The sequence below is a fragment of the Rhopilema esculentum genome, chromosome 15 (genome assembly GCF_057945365.1).
Source record: "Rhopilema esculentum isolate cy_ngs chromosome 15, ASM5794536v1, whole genome shotgun sequence".
NCBI lineage: Eukaryota > Metazoa > Cnidaria > Scyphozoa > Rhizostomeae > Rhizostomatidae > Rhopilema > Rhopilema esculentum.
The window spans coordinates 2,163,457-2,184,619 of NC_142829.1; the positions used below are offsets into that span (position 1 = coordinate 2,163,457).

The 21,163-nt window shown below is 32.5% G+C and overlaps 1 protein-coding gene across 11 annotated transcripts in view; it reads left to right on the top strand.

Moving 5' to 3' along the window:
- The window catches only part of LOC135685228 (minichromosome maintenance domain-containing protein 2), a 63,478-nt gene extending 47,270 nt beyond the window's left edge, over nucleotides 1-16,208 (top strand). For 8 of the 11 annotated variants that reach the window (XM_089112674.1, XM_089112677.1, XM_089112675.1 and 5 more), the window contains 18 exons: nucleotides 461-565; nucleotides 1,034-1,101; nucleotides 1,282-1,386; nucleotides 1,650-1,762; nucleotides 2,250-2,267; nucleotides 2,924-2,999; nucleotides 3,533-3,586; nucleotides 3,948-4,238; nucleotides 7,777-7,866; nucleotides 8,329-8,459; nucleotides 8,849-8,880; nucleotides 9,727-9,865; nucleotides 10,249-10,391; nucleotides 10,936-10,981; nucleotides 11,979-12,042; nucleotides 12,637-12,710; nucleotides 14,464-14,569; nucleotides 15,166-16,208. In XM_089112674.1, the coding sequence (XP_088968800.1) occupies nucleotides 461-565; nucleotides 1,034-1,101; nucleotides 1,282-1,386; nucleotides 1,650-1,762; nucleotides 2,250-2,267; nucleotides 2,924-2,999; nucleotides 3,533-3,586; nucleotides 3,948-4,238; nucleotides 7,777-7,866; nucleotides 8,329-8,459; nucleotides 8,849-8,880; nucleotides 9,727-9,865; nucleotides 10,249-10,391; nucleotides 10,936-10,981; nucleotides 11,979-12,042; nucleotides 12,637-12,710; nucleotides 14,464-14,559 (1,645 nt within the window). In that variant the 3' untranslated portion in view covers nucleotides 14,560-14,569; nucleotides 15,166-16,208. The remainder of the gene's footprint in view (nucleotides 1-460; nucleotides 566-1,033; nucleotides 1,102-1,281; nucleotides 1,387-1,649; nucleotides 1,763-2,249; nucleotides 2,268-2,923; nucleotides 3,000-3,532; nucleotides 3,587-3,947; nucleotides 4,239-7,776; nucleotides 7,867-8,328; nucleotides 8,460-8,848; nucleotides 8,881-9,726; nucleotides 9,866-10,248; nucleotides 10,392-10,935; nucleotides 10,982-11,978; nucleotides 12,043-12,636; nucleotides 12,711-14,463; nucleotides 14,570-15,165) is intronic. The other 3 variants (XM_089112679.1, XR_016144620.1, XM_089112681.1) reach the window with 3 other exon arrangements.
- Nucleotides 16,209-21,163: the final 4,955 nt, after the last annotated feature.

Here is a 21,163-nt window from a genome sequence, read left to right on the forward strand (position 1 = left end):
ATTTTTCTTACATTATTTGTAACTACGGTTGCATCGTTTGCACAAAACTTTTATACGAAATTGTGCTAAGACAAAGGAAAGTATTACGTGGAAAGCATTTTTTGGAGCTTTCTCGCTCTTTTGCCAAGGATTTCGTGTTACATAATAACCTTAACACGAATGAAACCAATACTATCAATTTGCATGTTTATTGTTTTAAATTTTTACATAACCAAGCGTCAACATGTCTCCTTAAGATACCGTCAACCTTTTGCCTTCATGTTAACTCGATATGCTTTTGCACCTGCGTAAAGCGAATTTTTTCTATAGAATTTTCCTTACCAGGAAATTTATACAATGAAAATGAAAGATCTATATCAGGCAGTTTATACATTGCCAAACAATTTCTTTGTAAGCATTGAAACTTTTAATAGTCGTTCATCACTTTCATGTCGTTTTTAACTTTGCGTTTTTCTTACAGGAAAGGAACCAAATATAACTGCACTCAAGAAGAGCTATGTGTGTCAAGTGCCTGTGAAAATATATTTTCATGGCTTCCAGGGATGTTTGAATACGACATCGTAAGGTGGGTTGATATTTCATAAAGTCGTCTAATGCATAAATGATATAGTTTTGGCAGAAGTATGAAAATTAGAAAAATGTTTGCATTCCAGTTACATGGTGCCAAATGTTTTACTAGAAAATTTTGACAATCAACTCAGATTCTATTCAGATGAAATGATAAAATGGTTGAAATTTTTTTCAAAATAGATTTTAGTTTTCATTTAAATTTGCTGCCCGAAACTAAGTAAGAACCATTGTTGTTTTAGTAGATTTCATATGTTACAATAACCTGCAGATTTATGAAACATAAAAACTATATTAGCGTTGTGTGAATAAATCAAGAGCTAAATTTAATGAATATGGATTTTGCACTTACAAAATGTTAGCAAAACTATTACAGATTGTGAAATCAACTGTATTTTATCAAACTCTTTAAATGTGATTGTAGATCAACTTATTTAAATAGTGCTGGCAATATTGTTATTTCTAGACCTGGCAGGCGATGTAAGCAGTGTTATGCTTCTATGGAGGAGGATGTCAAGTTTCGGAAACTTGGAGGTACGTACATGTACCATTTTTTCTATTGAAGAGAAAAAATTAGCAATTTTTTAACCATATCACTAAAGATTGATAAATCATTTTTCAACAAAATATTGAGAATTTTGAATTATTTTTCGAATATTTTTCGCTGCAATTTTTGAATTTTTCAATCTGCTTTTATTTTGCATATTAAAACAGAACGGAGAATATTTACAATTGTATTGAATGATGGTATTAAATGCATGCAACCAGGCAGAAAAACAACTCAAAGCCGGCAGCAAGGAGTAGCAATTGTAGCCAGAGGTAAAAAAGATTTTCTGTTGGTAGTTTTTCTCTTTGCAAAAAGATTCCCTTGAGTTCAATTATATGTAAACAGGCAGCTTGTTGATTACACAATTATTGATCATGATTGAGCTGGCGCAAACCATTGAACAAAAGACTGAAAATTCAGATGCCTTTAGGCTCAAACTTTGATCTCCTCTGCATACAATGCTCTTGCTGATGATGAATCTATCACTACTCTCTATTCTAAAATACGTTTCATTACCCTAAACTTGTTTTTGCAGATGATCTGGTAAATAGAATGAAAATTGGGCACGATTATTGGATCACTGGGGTAGTTATAAGAGAGCCAATGCGTCGAACAGCGTCACAGCAGTTTTACGATACTGTTTTGGAGGTACGCAAAAAGACCTTTTTTAAAACAAAAGTTATTTTATGAAAAACGGTACAAAAGAATTGGAAGTGAAAGAAAGAAGACCAAGACTATCTTGGGCATTTTCAGCATATAATAAGAGAGAAAAATTTTCTAAGGCTTAAATTTTATTATACTTTTGTCCTAGTATTCACCTTTAAAATGTGTATCAGCCAAAATCCCATTTTGTTCCAATTCCCTTGAAATGTCTAAATACTTAGTAAAGCTCTATAGCATCTACCTGCTTTTTTAAGTTTTCAACACTTTTTGGACGTCTTATTTTAATTTCTTATTCAATCATAATGGATTCACATTTGCTGCAGATATTTTCATTGATATCAAATATTCCCAATCAGAATAAAATTATACTGTTGGTTACAGCATATTTTAAATGCAAGCCATATAAGCTGTTTCCTAGTAATGTCCCTGTAGCTGTAGACATCCGTTCTTAGTATATTTTGTCTTCTTTCAGGCCTGTGATATCGAGGAGGTATGATCTATAATGTTTTTTCAAAACTAAGTTATTCGTCCTCATTTTAGTAAACGTTTATGGTAAAAATGATTATTCTGTAATATGTTTTTTCTCTGACAATGGTATAAAATAATTATGTAATATTTACAGTGTTGTCTTAAAGAACATATTCTCAGGCACCGCACACCAGTCTAAAATTTTGGGGGGCTTAAAAGGGGGTGACTAAAATATCTCTTAAGGCCACACTCTCTAGTACGCCGGAAAACGTCTCTTTTAGGAAATATTTGCTGGTTTTTTTTATAAAAAAGCTATTTTAAAGAAGATATCAATAACTATAAAATAAGAAAAAATTAGCTTGAGGATAATAAAACACCCAGCTAACCAAGTTAGAAAATGCATCATGTAATTGAACAAAACAAAACAACTAGAAAATGAACAGAAAGGATTCCCAGCCAAGAAAAACGCTACTACTTAAAATCCCTTAGGGTAAACTTTCCAAAGTTGTGTCAGAGTAAATTTTCTTAAACTTTTCTAAGCTATTATTGTAAAAAAGTAGAAGGGGGGCTATAGCCTCTGCCAGCCCAATGGCTGCGCGGTGCCTGCATATTTCTGTTTTCTTTATGACGTCTTTACAGAAAACTAATCTGGAATTTTCCTTTTCTGAAAATTTTAAGTACGCAAAAATGGTTGCTGTTAAGAAGAATGATTGCACAGAGGACTTGCCGGATTCTATAAGATCTCTGTATGAAGGTATGCTCTTATTTGTTTCATACCTACTATAGTACAACATTACTATCATATTGATAAACCAACTAAATTTTGTCGTTTATTTAGTTCGTTGCCTAAATGTAAACGAGAGCTCCTCCTTTAAGTAATGAGAGAGATCCTCCTTTAAGTAATTCCCTGCATGCAATTTATTTTATTTCTTTGTTTTGTATTTGCATATTGTGCTAATTGTTCGTTTAATGCCTTATGTAGTTGTGGTTAAATTATTTCTTTGTGTAGTTAAATCATACTAAATTTATGTTGTGGAATTTAAGATATGATACTGAATGTTTACTTAATTCAGAAAATGGAATAGCCCTGTATTCATTTGTTGGCTTGTTTTAAAGGACAAATAAAGCATGGTGTTTTGTGCTCTGTGCAGTCGGTGTTCCGATAAAGGTCTAATATATTTGGGATACCTGTCTCATATAGCAACAGAGTTTACTTATAGAATTTATAATTATTTGATGTCGGTATGCTATTCTTGATAATTTGCATAAAAACTTTCTCGACACTAGATCGTATAATGTCTCCTTGGAGTTTTGCTACAAGTCTAGCGTACAGCTTTGGTGGTAAGAAAAATTTCGCTTTAAATTCAATTTCATTGACCACATATTTTTCTTTTTACTTTGACCTTAGATTAGCCGTTCTAAAATCTACTTAAACTGTTTGCTGAAACAAGAAGAACTGAACCTTGCAGTCTGCATGCTTAATTCTTGAGTTTGTGAATTATACTTGATATAATTGCAGCGCATAATGCATAAACATATAATTATTTTTAGTTTGGTTGTTTAGCTTGAATTTCAATAAACACATGAATAAAACCTTGCTTTATGTTACATATGTGGTTTGAAATGTTCACAGTATCCAAACGCAATAATTTTTTACTGCTACTAAGCCAAATTCCAATTGCTATGACTTTGAATTCTACAGAATCAATTTGCATTGGTGGATCATTTCACAAATTGAAGCTTGCACTGTTACTAAGCTCTGTTTTAAGTGGAAATGATCTTCTTGTCGAAGATATTAATGGAAAGCTGGTAATTGGAAACGAGCTGCAAAGGATAAATATCCTATGCATATCAGATGATGTAGGACAACTACAAAGACTGTTCACATATGCAAGCAGTGTTTGTGACAAGGCGGTGTTAAGTCAGCAAAATCTAGATTTATTTGGGTCTGTGACAAAGAAACACGAAGCAGACACCCATGTACACATTGATGGCAAGTGGAGCAGTTTATCATTTTTATCATATTTATTATATCTATCATATTTATTATATTGATCGTTTTTTTTACAATTTTAAACCAGTTGTCATTTCATTTTGCAAAAGCATAAAACACTTAAAAACCCTAATATTACAAGGTAGTTTGTAGGTGGCACACTAACATTGAAAAAACTGTTACAAAATGCAAAAGAAACTATACATAACATAAATACAAGTATGATGATGTAATTATGGTGACGATGTTGGTAATGCTGTTGACCATCTCCCAAAATTTATGTTTATTTCTTCCTTTTTCACCCTTTGGGTTTACCCAAATTTCAGACAGAAATTCTTTCAGTTTGTCGGGGAAGTCAGAGCAAGAGAAACGAAGGCAAATTGTCGTACGTTCACATACAAATGGTTTCCAGATGATGTTATGGAGTGGCTGGAACAGCAAAGCGAAGACTTAGAGTACCTAATAGCGTCGAAGGTTAACAACGAAGGACAAGCACAATTCCTAGGTGAATATCATCTTCAAATGCCAGAAAAGAGCAAATCGCGTAGAAGCAGTACTATATATAAAGTGAAGACTAGAGCGGCTGGAATTGGAACTTCGCTAATGGCTCATCGAAGAAGCACAAGGCCCAGTGCAAGTGTGGACAAGCATTCTTCGAAATTGGAGGAAACAAATTCAAGGAAAGAGAAAAAAGCCAACTGGAAATCATGAGAGAGCGACGAATGCAAGGTGCCACAGAGGATGCCATGCTGGAAGAATTTGTAGACACCTGGATTCACAGTCAATCTTCTGTTGACAAAAGTATTAAGCGGCAGCAAAATGCACTCTACAGTTTCAAATGCTACTCCACGACCATGGCAAGATTAGGTTCTGCGTCTGCTTTGCTGCCAGGGGCCAGGTAGAACAACTATTGTGGAAACTACCAGCAAGATCTTTCATGCATAATACATTCTGGCAACGAAAAATTCTCTGTATTTCACGAAAACATCGTTGAAAGACATTGCCTATGCCTGGAACGGAGAGCGATATTTCGTGTTTGATGTAAGCAGGGAAAAATCGCAAAAGATAAACTATTCCACATTATTGTTTTCAGTAGCAAGTATAAATCGTCAACTAAAATTTTTCATATTCTAGTTATCGTATGTATAATGAACACTAGACAATAAGCTAAAATGATGTCCAATGATAGGTATCACATTGTCGTCTTAGATAAGTCCCCTGACCCCCTTAAACACCACATTTCATTTTAAATTGAAGACTATAGGTATGCCCAGGAGCGTGTATCTCAATAAAAAACTTTCAAGAAAAATTGTGTTTTTTTTGTTGTTCTCTCCTCTAAAAGAATCATAAACGCTTACGGAATGTTTACACGCCAATAGCTTCAATTCTTAAAGCAAGTTCTACAATGCTGAGACTAGCATGGGGAAAATCTGTAACTAGATAATATATCCAACCTTTGTCTTGGCTTCAGTCTATAGGTTTTAGACAAATGCTCGTCTTCCAGCCTTGAAGTGAAACGGGCTTATAACCTCATTGTCTTTTCATTGATAGATACAAAAGCTTTCTTCAGGCATTCCATCCATAAGTTTACAAGGGTATCCCAGGCTTCTGACCTCATTTCCAAGTTACTTGGCTGATGATCTCGATGTCATTATAAAAGGCCACTGCCTTGTTAAACCTTATTGAGAGAAACCCAGCCCATCACTTTACAACGTGTAGTATGGCACACCCATCCATCTCACCCATCCGAGATTACAAGCCGACATAATCACGAGGAAGGAAGACCACTCACTGCCTTGTCAAGCTTTATAGGAAATAGCCAAGCCCCACACTTTACAAAGTATAGCATGGCACGCCCATGCGAGACTACGAACCAACATCATTACGAGGATGGAAGATCACTCACTGCCTTGTCAAACCTTTATAGGAAAAAGCCCAGCCAACACTTTATAACGTATAGTATGGCACACCCGTCCGAGATTACAAGCCACCATCATTATGAGGACGGAAGACCGCTCACTGCCTTGCTAACCTTTATAGGGAAAAGACTAGCCCAACACTTATACTGTGTAGTATGGCAAACCCATCCAAAAATCAGTTTTATACCATTGTTGGCGTCTGACACATGTGTATAGCATAGGCGCCGGGCTTGATAACGTGAGTACGACGTCTCAAATACTGCGGGATCGTCAGCCAGTGGCTGGGACCAAAAAAACACCAAGCATACAACATCTGTACCATAGGTCACAATCATCAACTGCCAAACATTCCGGTCTGGTCGTTCAAAGATCGCAACGAAGAACGTACAAACACTTTGTCAAGCAGGGAAACTGGACAATGTCCTCCGCGAAGTGGACAGGATGAAGATTCATTGCGTAGATCTGTGCGAGGTTCGGTGGCCTGGTGATGGCGTCTTCATCAAGGACACCAAACGAATCTTTTACTCAAGTGGAACAAAACATCATTACAGCATCGGTTTAATTCTTGATTCCTACTTCTCTAAGTCTGCACTTTCCTTCTGGCCAAAATCTGACTGAATGTTGCTAGTAAAATTGAGCGTTAGCCCCTTCAATGTCAACATCCCAACATTGGATAAAGATGACAGCGTTGTAGACCAATTTTATGACTCCCTTGATGAGCTCATGAAGTGCTGCAAGTCACAGGAAGTTACTGTTGTCATGTGAGACTGGAATGCAGGACCGTACGAATTGGGGGAGCGAAATTAAAGGAAGACAGATTGGGGAATTGGTGCATTGAAAACCGGTTAGTGACCAATAGCACGTGGTTCAAGGTTCTCACGCGGTGCCGTTATAGGCAGGGTAATGACTGTAAAAGTCTGATTTCTCACCTAAACGAGATGATCTCGATGGTTTTATATACTTTCGAGTATTGAGATTCAGAAGCCAAGATGGGACTAAAAAAGTTTGCTTCGTCATAAATCGGCTATTTATTCAAAAAGACGGCATAATCAGTCATAAATCCGCTATTCATTCTAAATAAATTGCACAATTCAGCAATTGTAGGTTTTATGTGAATGTGCATTTCAAGAGCTTTCAATTGATGTATCATATAATCGAAATTGCTGACGTTTGCTTATTTTGTGACATCATTAGTGGATTTTCCCAAGTTTTGCCACAACCTTGTGCTGATAACTAAGTGAGTTGCATTTCACTGCAAATACGCCAAAACTATGTTGATCTGAATATGTTTGATGCTTCTGGACATTATTTGACTCTGCTTGACACTAATAAGTCTGAATAATAATCATACTGACGTGTGTAGTGCGACAACAATGGAGATAAAGTTTTTTCCTTACAAAGCTTTTTCCTTTCCTTACATCCGTATTCGTCATATTTAACTTATTTAGCATATTTATCATATTTATCACATTTATCATATTTATCATACCTTGACCATAATTATCAACTTTATCTTATTTACCATTTTTATCAAAATAATCGTATTTATCATATATATCATTTTTAACATATAAAGTGACTGTGGTGATATCAAATTGAACAAAATTCTTGATTTTCAGGTGGAAGTTTGCTTCTAGCAGGCAAACATTTATGTGTTATTCCAAATTTGGCTAATTTAAAGAAAGATGAAGTCAGTAAACTTCAAAAAAGTACGTGCTTTCTTTGTCAGAATTAAGAAAACCCATAGCACATTTTTGCACTCCTGTGCTATCACAGTAATAGATTGCCTAGTACTGTTCTCCTTTAGAGAGTTATGTATCATTTATAAATTTCCTAAGCATTAAAAAGCCGTGAAGTTCAAACTATTTGCTGACAATGATGTATATAATATAAACAGGCTATTCCTGCAATCCTAGACTAACTTCAAATATGTGTTATTATGTTTTGCCACTTTCTTATTTTCCTTTAAGGGCAATAAACAAATATTTGATCCATCTCATAGCATCTTCTAGGTGTTTGGATAATTTTTACACCCTTCCTTTCTATTGAAGTCTCGTTAACAGCGATGCAGACAAGCTACGATATATGTAACTGTATAAAAAATAAGCTTAGCTTCTTTACTTATTCTGTTGGTGAGCTAGTGGCCTTCTTTAACTCTCTGTTTCCTTCAGCTCTAGAAGAAGGCTCTGTATCGATAGACATTCCAAGACGTAAGGCTAACGAATCAGAATACATCCAAATGAAATTCCCATTAGACTGCACGCTCTGGGCTTTAGCTGAGTCTACAAAGGAACAAAATGAGGTATTGTAAACGGTATGATGTGCCTGCTCATAATGTGTAGTATCAAGCTAGTTTTGTTCAGAATTAATGCAATTTTTTGTTTTATTTAATTGCGAAGGCCAGAGAAAGTTGCAGATTAACTTTTGAGAAAGGTAGCAGTTCAGCTACCGTGCCCAAACTTGGTTTACTTTTTTATACTTTTCTTAAGCATCGTTTTCAACGTTTGCAAAAAGACTTGAGAAGGAAAGAAAACCACGTGAATCGATTGATTTTTAACGAATGGTTGAGGCTCGTTCATGAAAGAAACCTAAATTAAAACACCTAAATTACTTAAATTAAAACAAAACCAAGGATTGATCGCAATTAAGCGAAAATTTTCAATTTTTCAGAATTGTGATTATCTTTCACAGGTTGCCAAAAACCCTTGGATGCAATTAGCTGAGTATGAATCTTTCAATTTTGTATACAGTTGAGAATCTGAGATACCATAACAAAACCAGCTCCTAAACACTGGGCTACTTTCTTACACACAAAGAACTTTCCTTTATTCAGACAGCATTCAGTTTGAGTGTTTGCTTCCTTTTGTTCTAATAATTCAACTTAGTTTCAGGATTACTGATGCTTCAGCTGATTTTGAGTTGCTATTTGTCGAAGGAATTTTATAACTTTGATATAAAATCAGATGAGAAAGATTGCAGATGAACGATTCCATTCTAAATTCATATATTAGTTTCACTCAAGTTTGGTTTAGTGTATTAGCAAGCCTTAAGATAACAGAGTGCTGGTAAGCAGCTTGGAGATCTGGATTGAAACTTGCTAAAGGGTCAAAATATATATTTTAGTTTATGAAAATGCGAAATTGTCATAGAGCTCTTTTTGGATGGAGAGTATTTTACATAGCTACACCTATTTAAACCCCTCTGCCTAATACTATGGCAACATTTGGTTTTACTTGTTGGCTGTAGAACCTTTATTCTTACTACATGCATTCTAACATTCGTTTGAGATTGCGGAGGCTCAATAATTTGCTGAAACTTTTCCCAATGACATAAAAAGCACAAAGAACAAATACAAAGTTATGAACAATCAATAATCGATCTAAGAAATAGAACTTTTTTTATTACTATGGCCAGAATAGACCTTGTTGATTCAATCATCAATGTTGATTCAATGTTTCAACGTATTTTTAAAGAGCTGAAGATTTTTTATAGATTCTATCATTTCAGAGATTTAAAGATGATACAACGACTGTATTGCTTTTAGCTTTATAATCTGAATTGCTTTGTAGCCATTTTGATTTGGTTTACGACTTATCCAAAGAATACAAGCTGCCAGATGACATAGAGAAGGTTCAGATCACAGAAATACTCAGAGAGGCAGTAGGATATGAAAATCACAGCGACATTAAACACAATGATCTCAGAACGGTACGAAAATCTGTTCGTGTTACAAAACTTCAAGACGTTTCAAAACATTAATCTCTGCAACGTTAGATTAACTTTCAAAGTTTTACTTTATCAATGATATCCTACCAACAATGTTATTGAAAACAAGGAGCATAAAACGAAGTTTGAAAAGCTATAAAAACCTAGGCATTGGCTTTCAAGTTTTTCAATATGCTGTTATATTTTATCATCATAAAGTTCCTCAACATTTATATTTCAAATTTTTAAAAGATGTTTTTTATGCCTTCATCGCTTAAGAACTCCATCAGATTCAGAACCAGCATGAAAAATTCAAGAAATATTTATAATCGTGTCTACTTACCTTATCTACCAATGAAGAATCTTAAGCAATTTTCCTTTTGCAGTTTGTCAAAATTGCAAGAACACAGCGTGTTACTTTCTCAGAGAACGCATCGAAGATGATTAGGTCTTTCTTTCTGGCAAGTAGAAGGGCGAGGAATACGTCACTAATTGGAAGTGAAATGGGGAAGAAGTCATTACAAACCATGTATGTCTCATCGGTATATCTACTGCATTGTACTGGAATCAGCAATATGCTTTTTCATTTGAGTATTTTTTCATTTATTTCTTTATTTATTTATTTCATTATATATTTGTTTAGAAATAAGCATGTGGTCCGTGCACCAATGGATTGTTATTTTGACGTCCAAAGTTTGCACCTCAATCGTACAGCTAGAGAGGCAGTCTACAGAAGAGGAATCTAGGCTATAACTTGCCATAACAAGAAAGCTATCTAGTCCAGGGTTGTCTTAATATTTTTCACGTTGTCATTATTTGCTGTTTTATTTAATTTCTTCAACTCCAATTTACTTTGTCTCTATAACCCAGCGTAAGGGTTATAATAAGATGCCTTCTCCTGTTGAAAAATTCCAAGTGACTACAAAAACAACCATCCTAAGTTTTGTATCAGATAAACTGAGCTTTTTCTAGGCTGAAATTCTGTTACTGTGAGGTAATCGCCACGCGTAATAAATTAAAACATTTTTGAAAGCCACATTATTCACCAGTCTCAAATGCATATTTATTTTCAGGCTTTCTCTTGCTGCTGCACATGCCAAGCTCTCACTTCGCAAAGAGGTAAATTAATGGCACTTGATTTGAAATATTTACTGAACATGTCATAATAATTGCTAAAAAGATATATTTATTCAACTGCCTGCTTAAGCGTAATCAACTTGTACATTACTAAATGAGATTATTTTTTACGCATGATTATATCAAGCAATAAATAAATCTATATCTGCATACTATTCTTATGCTATTCTTATTATATAATCACTTGATAAAGCCTTCTACAAGTTTTTCTTATTTGCAATTCAAGTATCTAGGCCGAGATGGCCCTTAACTGCTTACAGTACTACAGCGAATTACAATTTTTATCTGCATTCTATTCTAATGCAAAATCATTTGATAAAGCCTTCTATCAATAGGCTAGTCTTAATTTCTTAATTTTATCGATGCTGTAGTTATGATGTTATTGAATTAAAACTTGAAGTTTGTTGCATTTTTTCACTTCATTATTTATTTGTTTTATCCAGTAATAATATTAGACATCAAAATATACATCCTTTTATCATAAGAAACCACTTTATAAGGAACCTACATGTTGAAGGCAGGAAAAAGTAAAAAACCGTTAGCACTAAAGACAAAATCTCTGAGGAATTTTTCAATTTTGAATATTCTTATAATTGCAAAAAACCAGGAATTGTTACGAGGTTAGCTACCCAGTGTTCAATTATGTATTTTTGAGGGTTTCATTTTTCTTCTTGATTCAACTTTTTCATATGTCAAACGTGTCTTTTATATTTTTTTTCATCTTATTTTCTAGCTACAGCTAAAAAACTAGTGACACCAATGCAGAATACTTTGTGAAATGTTTATGGCACCAAATGTGCAGTTGATTTAAGGAACTGTTTTGTAATTTTTTGTATTACAATTCAATTAAAAGAGATAAAAAATAACAACCTTCAAGAACTAGGTTTGCCTATAAACAGCATGCATTACGTATTCTAATAGCCTGCTGTATTTCTAAGTGCTTGCTAACCAATTGTCTTTATTTCATAACTGCAAATAGGTGACGATTGACGATGCAATCATAGCAATTACTTTTTACGAAGAATGTATCACTATTAAAACGGGTAAGCATTCCACCCTTGCTTGAACACGATTTGTGATTTAACTTTTCTTTTTATTCTTTTCCCATCACTCCTTATTATCTGTGTATCTAAGTATTTCTAAGTTTTGATGCACATCAGAAGCTCTTACAAAAAGCTATGATACAGTATCCCCCCTTCCCAACCCCTTCAGAGAATCCTGCTCGAACCACTCACATGCAGTTTTTCTGCAGCTGAATCAAGATTCGGTTTTCTACTTTAATAATTCCCATATTCTTTTTCATCTAATAGTTTTCTACTTTAATAATTGCCATATTCTTTTTTAACTATTGCATCTACAATTTATCTAATTTAGATTCCATGATAGCTTTGCGACTTTATGAAATGTCTAAAAACAGAAAAATTTTAATAAAACAACTGAAAAATCTTTGGGAGTAAAATAAAACTCTTCACCAGTACCAGACTTCAAGTGATTCCTTGTACTATTACTAACCATATTTATTCCCACGCGTTGCTGTTATAATTACCAACTTTATAAACAAAATTTATTTAGTTTTGCTTTGCATTTCGTTCGAAAATTTTCTTTATGTTTTTGATTCCATGACATCTTTTTCAAAGGTCAATCGGTCATTGATCTACAACCAAAAATTCATTTTGCGAAAGAAAACTTTGCAGAAAACTTAGGACCAAAGGTTAGCAGAAAAAGTTGATTTTGAGTACTTGAAGTTAATTTATATGTGCTTCAGGGTTTAAAAAAATTTGAAAAGGAGTAAGGAGGTCCTCAGAACAGTTGAACATTTTCAATGCTCATTCAGAATTTGTTCTCAGTGTGTCAGTCGGGAAGGCGTCCACAGATATCCCAAACCATCTTTTTGGCCTTAAGATAGTATCAAAGACCTTCCTTCACGACTGATACACCTTTTTATGCACAAGTCGCAAGAAATTCGACCATAAATCATATGTGAAGAAGGAGAGAAAATATTTAAATATTCGGCATTGTCCGCTTTGGTTAGGTTGGACAAATACCTCAAAATACTTTTCTTTTAGCACTCTGTTGCGATGAATTTATGAAAAGCTTATTCACTTGTTTACTGCTACAATGAGCTCAAACCTAAATCATGCTGTTTGTGCCAAAAAATGCCGGGACTACCAAAAGTGATAAGACTTTACTCTATCGATAACACATCTTGTCACATATGAAACGTGATAAGACTTCACTTTATCAAGACTATGTTGTAGGATAAATAGCTTGCATTTAGATTTGGCATTAACATTATCTTTCTATGGCTATTGCTCTCTAATCGAACGTATTTGTTTCCTCTGAATTATTACAAATCTCTCGAATAAAAAATTTCCAATACTTGTGAAATTCTGGCATGAACTTGTGAAAATTTTGCTCTAGAGCTAGTACAAATACTTTTATTTTGCAGGCCACTTTTCTGTCTACATATTGATCAACAAGATTAAAAATTTCATACTTATCAGTTTCATAATCCAATGTCCCCAGGCTGTACAACAAATGAAATTTAATAACAATTAATAAGATGAAAAACAACCTGATATATCTGATGAAAAAATTGAATACGTTTTGTTTTCAACGTCATTGAAGAGAGTTCAAAATAGTCAAAAATGAATGCAACAAAATATATTTAATCTTTATTACCGCTGTTTGGTTTGCTGTCTTTAGCAAAATAGTTTTATCTTATCTGTTTCTCCAGAGATAAGAGAGATATCCAAAAGATTAAATTATTGCAGGAATAAAAAAATTGAAATTTAAAATGACGCGGTGTAGAATGTGTTATGTTTTGTAATTGGAGTAAGTTTAGTCAGTCGAAACCTGATTCTACAAATTTGTTAGTATTTTGGGCATAAAACCAAAAAAAGAGTGCAGTTTTGTATTAAGTGAAAAATATATTTTGAAATCAAGCCAAATCTAGGGATTTCTACGGAAATATAAGCAGCAAGGCCTTTGATGCCAATGAATGGAACCAGCTGTCTGAGTTGAAGAGGAAATGGGTGTTTCAAAGATTTGATTTGATTTGATTATATCCAATGTTGTATCTAGAAAAATGTGTCATAATCTGTCAAAAGAAAATCGATTCTTGTACTTGAGAAAAATTGCTCGAAATATTGTTTTGCTAATGAAATTTTTGTGCCACTACGTTTGATATTTAGTGCGAGCATGATTCTTTGCTGGAGTCTGTATGGCCTGTCATTCTGTAGCGGTGGAAGCATTCTCATAGGGCGGTGCTTCGGCCCCAAGACACCGTCAACACTTTGAAGTCGTCAAAATTGCTGGAAAGATTGTTTTATTAATAACGTTTTTATGCCACTAGGTTTAGTTATTAGTGCGAGCATGAAGTCCTCAATCAAAATACGAGTCTTTAAGATGAAGAAACAAAGCCTTCTTTATATTTTATAATGTCAAGTACGTTTTTTTCCAAGAATGATGAAATGATGGCTCTGATGCACAGAAAGATAATGACGTTCTGTCACACATTTTCTAGTGGACCTGGATCATTTTATCGTGCAGAAGAATAATGCAACAGAGGTAGGTCAAGTCCCAAAATGTCTATATTTTGGCATTTTGGGCATAATTTCTAGCATTCTATAGAATCGTTTGCAAAAATTCAAAATTAATCATACAATGTACCTAACGACACATTGCATCTTTTGGAAAGAAGTGGTCAGGTGACGGTTTTGTTTCGGTTTCTTCTTAAAGTAACACCCTAGCAAGTTTGACTACTTTTGAAAAATCGACAATTTTCATGCCTTCTGTTGGGAAGTTCAGTTTTGCTTTTTTTCCTAAATGCTAATAAAGGTGTGCTTTTTGGAATGTGCAACAATGGCCGATTCATTAGTTCACCCAATAATGATCTACTAGATTCTTTGGGACAAATTTTAACATCTAAAATTTGGTGTTTTATGCTATTCGCCATAGTAAAAATTATGAAGTTCTGACTGTTTCCAATTGACTTTTTTAGAGCATTTCTGCTTTACCTCGACACACCAGAAACAACCAATTCCTAAGGCCTATGCTCCTTGAAAACTACTTCTGAAGTAAATTTTTTGCTTACAAGCTTCTGAATGATATTTGTTGTTGTCACAAAGGGAATCTTCATGTTTAAACTTACAATACTCTTGTAGCGTTCTGGTAAAAGAGACAACATGGCCTAGAAAATGATCGATAAAGACTTCTCTAAAAACAGGAGAAAGGAACATCTCTCAAAAATAATCGACAACATCATTTATCCATAATATTTATTTAGAATGTTTCAAGATAATTTAGAATATTTGTCACCTAAGAAATTTAGAAAATTCACTCCTAGATATAACACCTAGACATAACTTTTGTTGATATCGTTTGATAACCAGTTGAAAATTCGCCGATATAATTTTTTGGCGATACAAAACTTGACAATTGCTTTAAAAAATGCAAAAAGTTAACAACACACTTCAATCTTCATTTCGTACATATTGGCTAACCATACCGGGCACGTGCTTGCATTTTTCTGACTGGTCTATTTCGCTCCACTACCAGGTCCGACAAAGAAACTTTTATTATGTTTTTAAATCTTTTTTTTTCAGAGCCAGGTAAAAAGAATTAAAATATAATAACAATGTTTTTAAAAAGTAGCATGGTCTAGAGCTTTGTAATTATTACGCTATTGATTATTGTAAAATTTAAGCCCCTCCTCTTGAATAAGCCTCCTCTCTAGGACTGAATAAAATAAATAAGCCCCTGGGGGCTTAATAGAGCTTTTACAGTATGCGATACCATGTACTATGTATTATGAGATAGTTCATGTAATATTTACGTTGTAAATTATAAAGATACAGAACTATGTAAGGAATGGATTGTAACGTTTGCACGCAGATGCTGGATCTATGTCACCATTCTGATTTCTATTTTGAAGGATTTAAGTAGGAGACATGTAAAAATTTGGCTTTTTTATTTCGGTCAAAAGGTAAAAGACAATAGGCTATCAAATAATTTTGATTTACCAGGAAACGTTTCACGCCTGAAATGACACCGAAAAGACTTATTTAGTAAATTTTTAAAAGTAACAAATCTTTGTAAATAATTCCTCGTTTTTTTTAAAATGTTTTGAAAATTTGTATGGTGGCCAAGAGCTGCCACTTAATTCTCACTTTAATTCTACAAGAAAGGAAAAAAGAAATTAAGATTATTTCAACGTTCGCTTTACTCCAGGTTAACTTTTTATGGCATTTTTTAATTGGACTTTGAATGAGGAATTTTAGAGAAAAAGTAAGGCTATAGGCTTAGGAAAAATGTCGATTTTTTATGCATAAATTTTGATATAAAAACTCTGTTAAACTGCTTAAACATTTATTTTGTTTGCATTAAATAGCATTTCAATGTTATTTGGATAGTTTTATGGCAATCTTTCATTGAAAATTAAATGAGGATTTTTGGTAAAAAAAGTAAGGCTAACGGCCTAGGAAAAATGTCAATTTTTGATGGATAAATTTTGATCTAAAATTGCTGTTAAAACTGCTTAAAAACTTTATTTGTTTGAATTAAAGGGCATTTTGATGTGATTTAGATAGTTTTATGGCATTATTTCATTGAAAACTGAATGAGGATTTTTGGTGAAAAAAGTAAGGCTATAGACTTGGAAAAAACGTCGATTTTTGATGGATAAATTTTGATCTAAAATTGCTGTTAAAACTGTTTAAAAACTTTATTTGTTTGAATTGAAAGGCATTTTGATGTGATTTGGATAGTTTTTTGGCAATTTTTCATTGAAAACTGAATGAGGATTTTTGGTGAAAAAAGTAAGGCTATAGGCTTGGGAAAAACGTCGATTTTTGATAGATAAATTTTGATCTAAAATTGCTGTTAAATCTGTTTAAAACTTCATATTTTTGAATTAAAGGGCATTTGGATGTGATTTGGATAGTTTTTTTGCATTTTTTCATTGAAAACTCAATGAGGATTTTTGGTGAAAAAAGTAAGGCTATAGGTTTGGGAAAAACGTCGATTTTTGATGGATAAATTTTGATCTAAAATTGCTGTTAAAACTGCTTAAAAACTTTATTTGTTTGAATTAAAGGGCAATTTGATGTGATTTAGATAGTTTTATGGCATTTTTTCATTGAAAACTGAATGAGGATTTTTGGTGAAAAAAGTAAGGCAATAGGCTTGGGAAAAACGTCGATTTTTGATGGATAAATTTTGATCTAAAATTGCTGTTAAAACTGCTTTAAAACTTTATTTGTTTGAATTAAAGGGCATTTTGATGTGATTTAGATAGTTTTATGGTATTTTTTCATTGAAAACTGAATGAGGATTTTTGGTGAAAAAAGTAAGGCTATAGGCTTGGGAAAAACGTCGATTTTTGATGTATCAATTTTGATCTAAAATTGCTTTTAAAACTGTTTAAATACCTCAGTTGTTTGAATTAAAAGGCATTTTGATGTGATTTGGATAGTTTTTTGGCATTTTTTCATTGAAAACTGAATGAGGATTTTTGGTGAAAAAAGTAAGGCTATAGGCTTGGGAAAAACGTCGATTTTTGATGGATAAATTTTGATCTAAAATTGCTGTTAAAACTGCTTAAAAACTTTATTTGTTTGAATTAAAGGGCATTTTGATGTGATTTAGATAGTTTTATGGCATTTTTTCAGTGAAAACTGAATGAGGATTTTTGGTGAAAAAAGTAAGGCTATAGGCTTGGGAAAAACGTCGATTTTTGATGGATAAATTTTGATCTAAAATTGCTGTTAAAACTGCTTAAAAACTTTATTTGTTTGAATTAAAGGGCATTTTGATGTGATTTAGATATTTTTATGGCATTTTTTCATTGAAAACTGAATGAGGATTTTTGGTGAAAAAAGTAAGGCTATAGGCTTGGGAAAAACGTCGATTTTTGATGGATAAATTTAGATCTAAAATTGCTGTTAAAACTGTTTAAAAACTTTACTTCTTTGAATTAAAGGGCATTTTGATGTGATTTAGATAGTTTTATGGCATTTTTTCATTGAAAACTGAATGAGGATTTTTGGTAAAAAAAGTAAGGCTATAGGCTTGGGAAAAACGTCGATTTTCGATGGATAAATTTTGATCTAAAATTGCTGTTAAAACTGCTTAAAAACTTTATTTGTTTGAATTAAAGGGCATTTTGATGTGATTTAGATAGTTTTATGGTATTTTTTCATTGAAAACTGAATGAGGATTTTTGGTGAAAAAAGTAAGGCTATAGGCTTGGGAAAAACGTCGATTTTTGATGTATCAATTTTGATCTAAAATTGCTTTTAAAACTGTTTAAATACCTCAGTTGTTTGAATTAAAAGGCATTTTGATGTGATTTGGATAGTTTTTTGGCATTTTTTCATTGAAAACTGAATGAGGATTTTTGGTGAAAAAAGTAAGGCTATAGGCTTGGGAAAAACGTCGATTTTTGATGGATAAATTTTGATCTAAAATTGCTGTTAAAACTGCTTAAAAACTTTATTTGTTTGACTTAAAGGGCATTTTGATGTGATTTAGATATTTTTATGGCATTTTTTCATTGAAAACTGAATGAGGATTTTTGGTGAAAAAAGTAAGGCTATAGGCTTGGGAAAAACGTCGATTTTTGATGGATAAATTTAGATCTAAAATTGCTGTTAAAACTGTTTAAAAACTTTACTTCTTTGAATTAAAGGGCATTTTGATGTGATTTAGATAGTTTTATGGCATTTTTTCATTGAAAACTGAATGAGGATTTTTGGTTAAAAACAGTAAGGCTATAGGCTTGGGAAAAACGTCGATTTTTGATGGATAAATTTTGATCTAAAATTGCTGTTAAAACTGTTTAAAAACTTTACTTCTTTGAATTAAAGGGCATTTTGATGTGATTTAGATAGTTTTATGGTATTTTTTCATTGAAAACTGAATGAGGATTTTTGGTGAAAAAAGTAAGGCTATAGGCTTGGGAAAAACGTCGATTTTTGATGGATAAATTTTGATCTAAAATTGCTGTTAAAACTGCTTAAAAACTTTATTTGTTTGAATTAAAGGGCATTTTGATGTGATTTAGATAGTTTTATAGTATTTTTTCATTGAAAACTGAATGAGGATTTTTGGTGAAAAAAGTAAGGCTATAGGCTTGGGAAAAACGTCGATTTTTGATGGATAAATTTTGATCTAAAATTGCTGTTAAAACTGCTTAAAAACTTTATTTGTTTGAATTAAAGGGCATTTTGATGTGATTTAGATAGTTTTATGGCATTTTTTCAGTGAAAACTGAATGAGGATTTTTGGTGAAAAAAGTAAGGCTATAGGCTTGGGAAAAACGTCGATTTTTGATGGATAAATTTTGATCTAAAATTGCTGTTAAAACTGCTTAAAAACTTTATTTGTTTGAATTAAAGGGCATTTTGATGTGATTTAGATAGTTTTATGGTATTTTTTCATTGAAAACTGAATGAAGATTTTTGGTGAAAAAAGTAAGGCTATAGGCTTGGGAAAAACGTCGATTTTTGATGGATAAATTTTGATCTAAAATTGCTGTTAAAACTGTTTAAAAACTTTATTTCTTTGAATTAAAGGGCATTTTGATGTGATTTAGATAGTTTTATAGTATTTTTTCATTGAAAACTGAATGAGGATTTTTGGTGAAAAAAGTAAGGCTATAGGCTTGGGAAAAACGTTGATTTTTGATGGATAAATTTTTATCTAAAATTGCTGTTAAAACTGCTTAAAAACTTTATTTGTTTGAATTAAAAGGCAATTTGATGTGATTTACATAGTTTTATGGCATTTTTTCATTGAAAACTGAATGAGGATTTTTGGTGAAAAAAGTAAGGCTATAGGCTTGGGAAAAACGTCGATTTTTGATGGATAAATTTTGATCTAAAATTGCTGTTAAAACTGCTTAAAAACTTTATTTGTTTGAATTAAAGGGCATTTTGATGTGATTTAGATCGTTTTATGGTATTTTTTCATTGAAAACTGAATGAGGATTTTTGGTGAAAAAAGTAAGGCTATAGGCTTGGGAAAAACGTCGATTTTTGATGTATCAATTTTGATCTAAAATTGCTTTTAAAACTGTTTAAATACCTCAGTTGTTTGAATTAAAAGGCATTTTGATGTGATTTAGATAGTTTTATGGCATTTTTTCAGTGAAAACTGAATGAGGATTTTTGGTGAAAAAAGTAAGGCTATAGGCTTGGGAAAAACGTCGATTTTTGATGGATAAATTTTGATCTAAAATTGCTGTTAAAACTGCTTAAAAACTTTATTTGTTTGAATTAAAGGGCATTTTGATGTGATTTAGATAGTTTTATGGTATTTTTTCATTGAAAACTGAATGAAGATTTTTGGTGAAAAAAGTAAGGCTATAGGCTTGGGAAAAACGTCGATTTTTGATGGATAAATTTTGATCTAAAATTGCTGTTAAAACTGTTTAAAAACTTTATTTCTTTGAATTAAAGGGCATTTTGATGTGATTTAGATAGTTTTATAGTATTTTTTCATTGAAAACTGAATGAGGATTTTTGGTGAAAAAAGTAAGGCTATAGGCTTGGGAAAAACGTTGATTTTTGATGGATAAATTTTTATCTAAAATTGCTGTTAAAACTGCTTAAAAACTTTATTTGTTTGAATTAAAGGGCAATTTGATGTGATTTACATAGTTTTATGGCATTTTTTCATTGAAAACTGAATGAGGATTTTTGGTGAAAAAAGTAAGGCTATAGGCTTGGGAAAAACGTCGATTTTTGATGGATAAATTTTGATCTAAAATTGCTGTTAAAACTGCTTAAAAACTTTATTTGTTTGAATTAAAGAGCATTTTGATGTGATTTAGATAGTTTTATGGTATTCTTTCATTGAAAACTGAATGAGGATTTTTGGTGAAAAAAAGTAAGGCTATAGGCTTGGGAAAAACGTCGATTTTTGATGTATCAATTTTGATCTAAAATTGCTGTTAAAACTGTTTAAAAACCTCACTTGTTTGAATAAAAAGGCATTTTGATGTGATTTGGATAGTTTTTTGGCATTTTTTCATTGAAAACTGAATGAGGATTTTTGGTGAAAAAAGTAAGGCTATAGGCTTGGGAAAAACGTCGATTTTTGATGGATAAATATTGATCTAAAATTGCTGTTAAAACTGCTTAAAAACTTTATTTGTTTGAA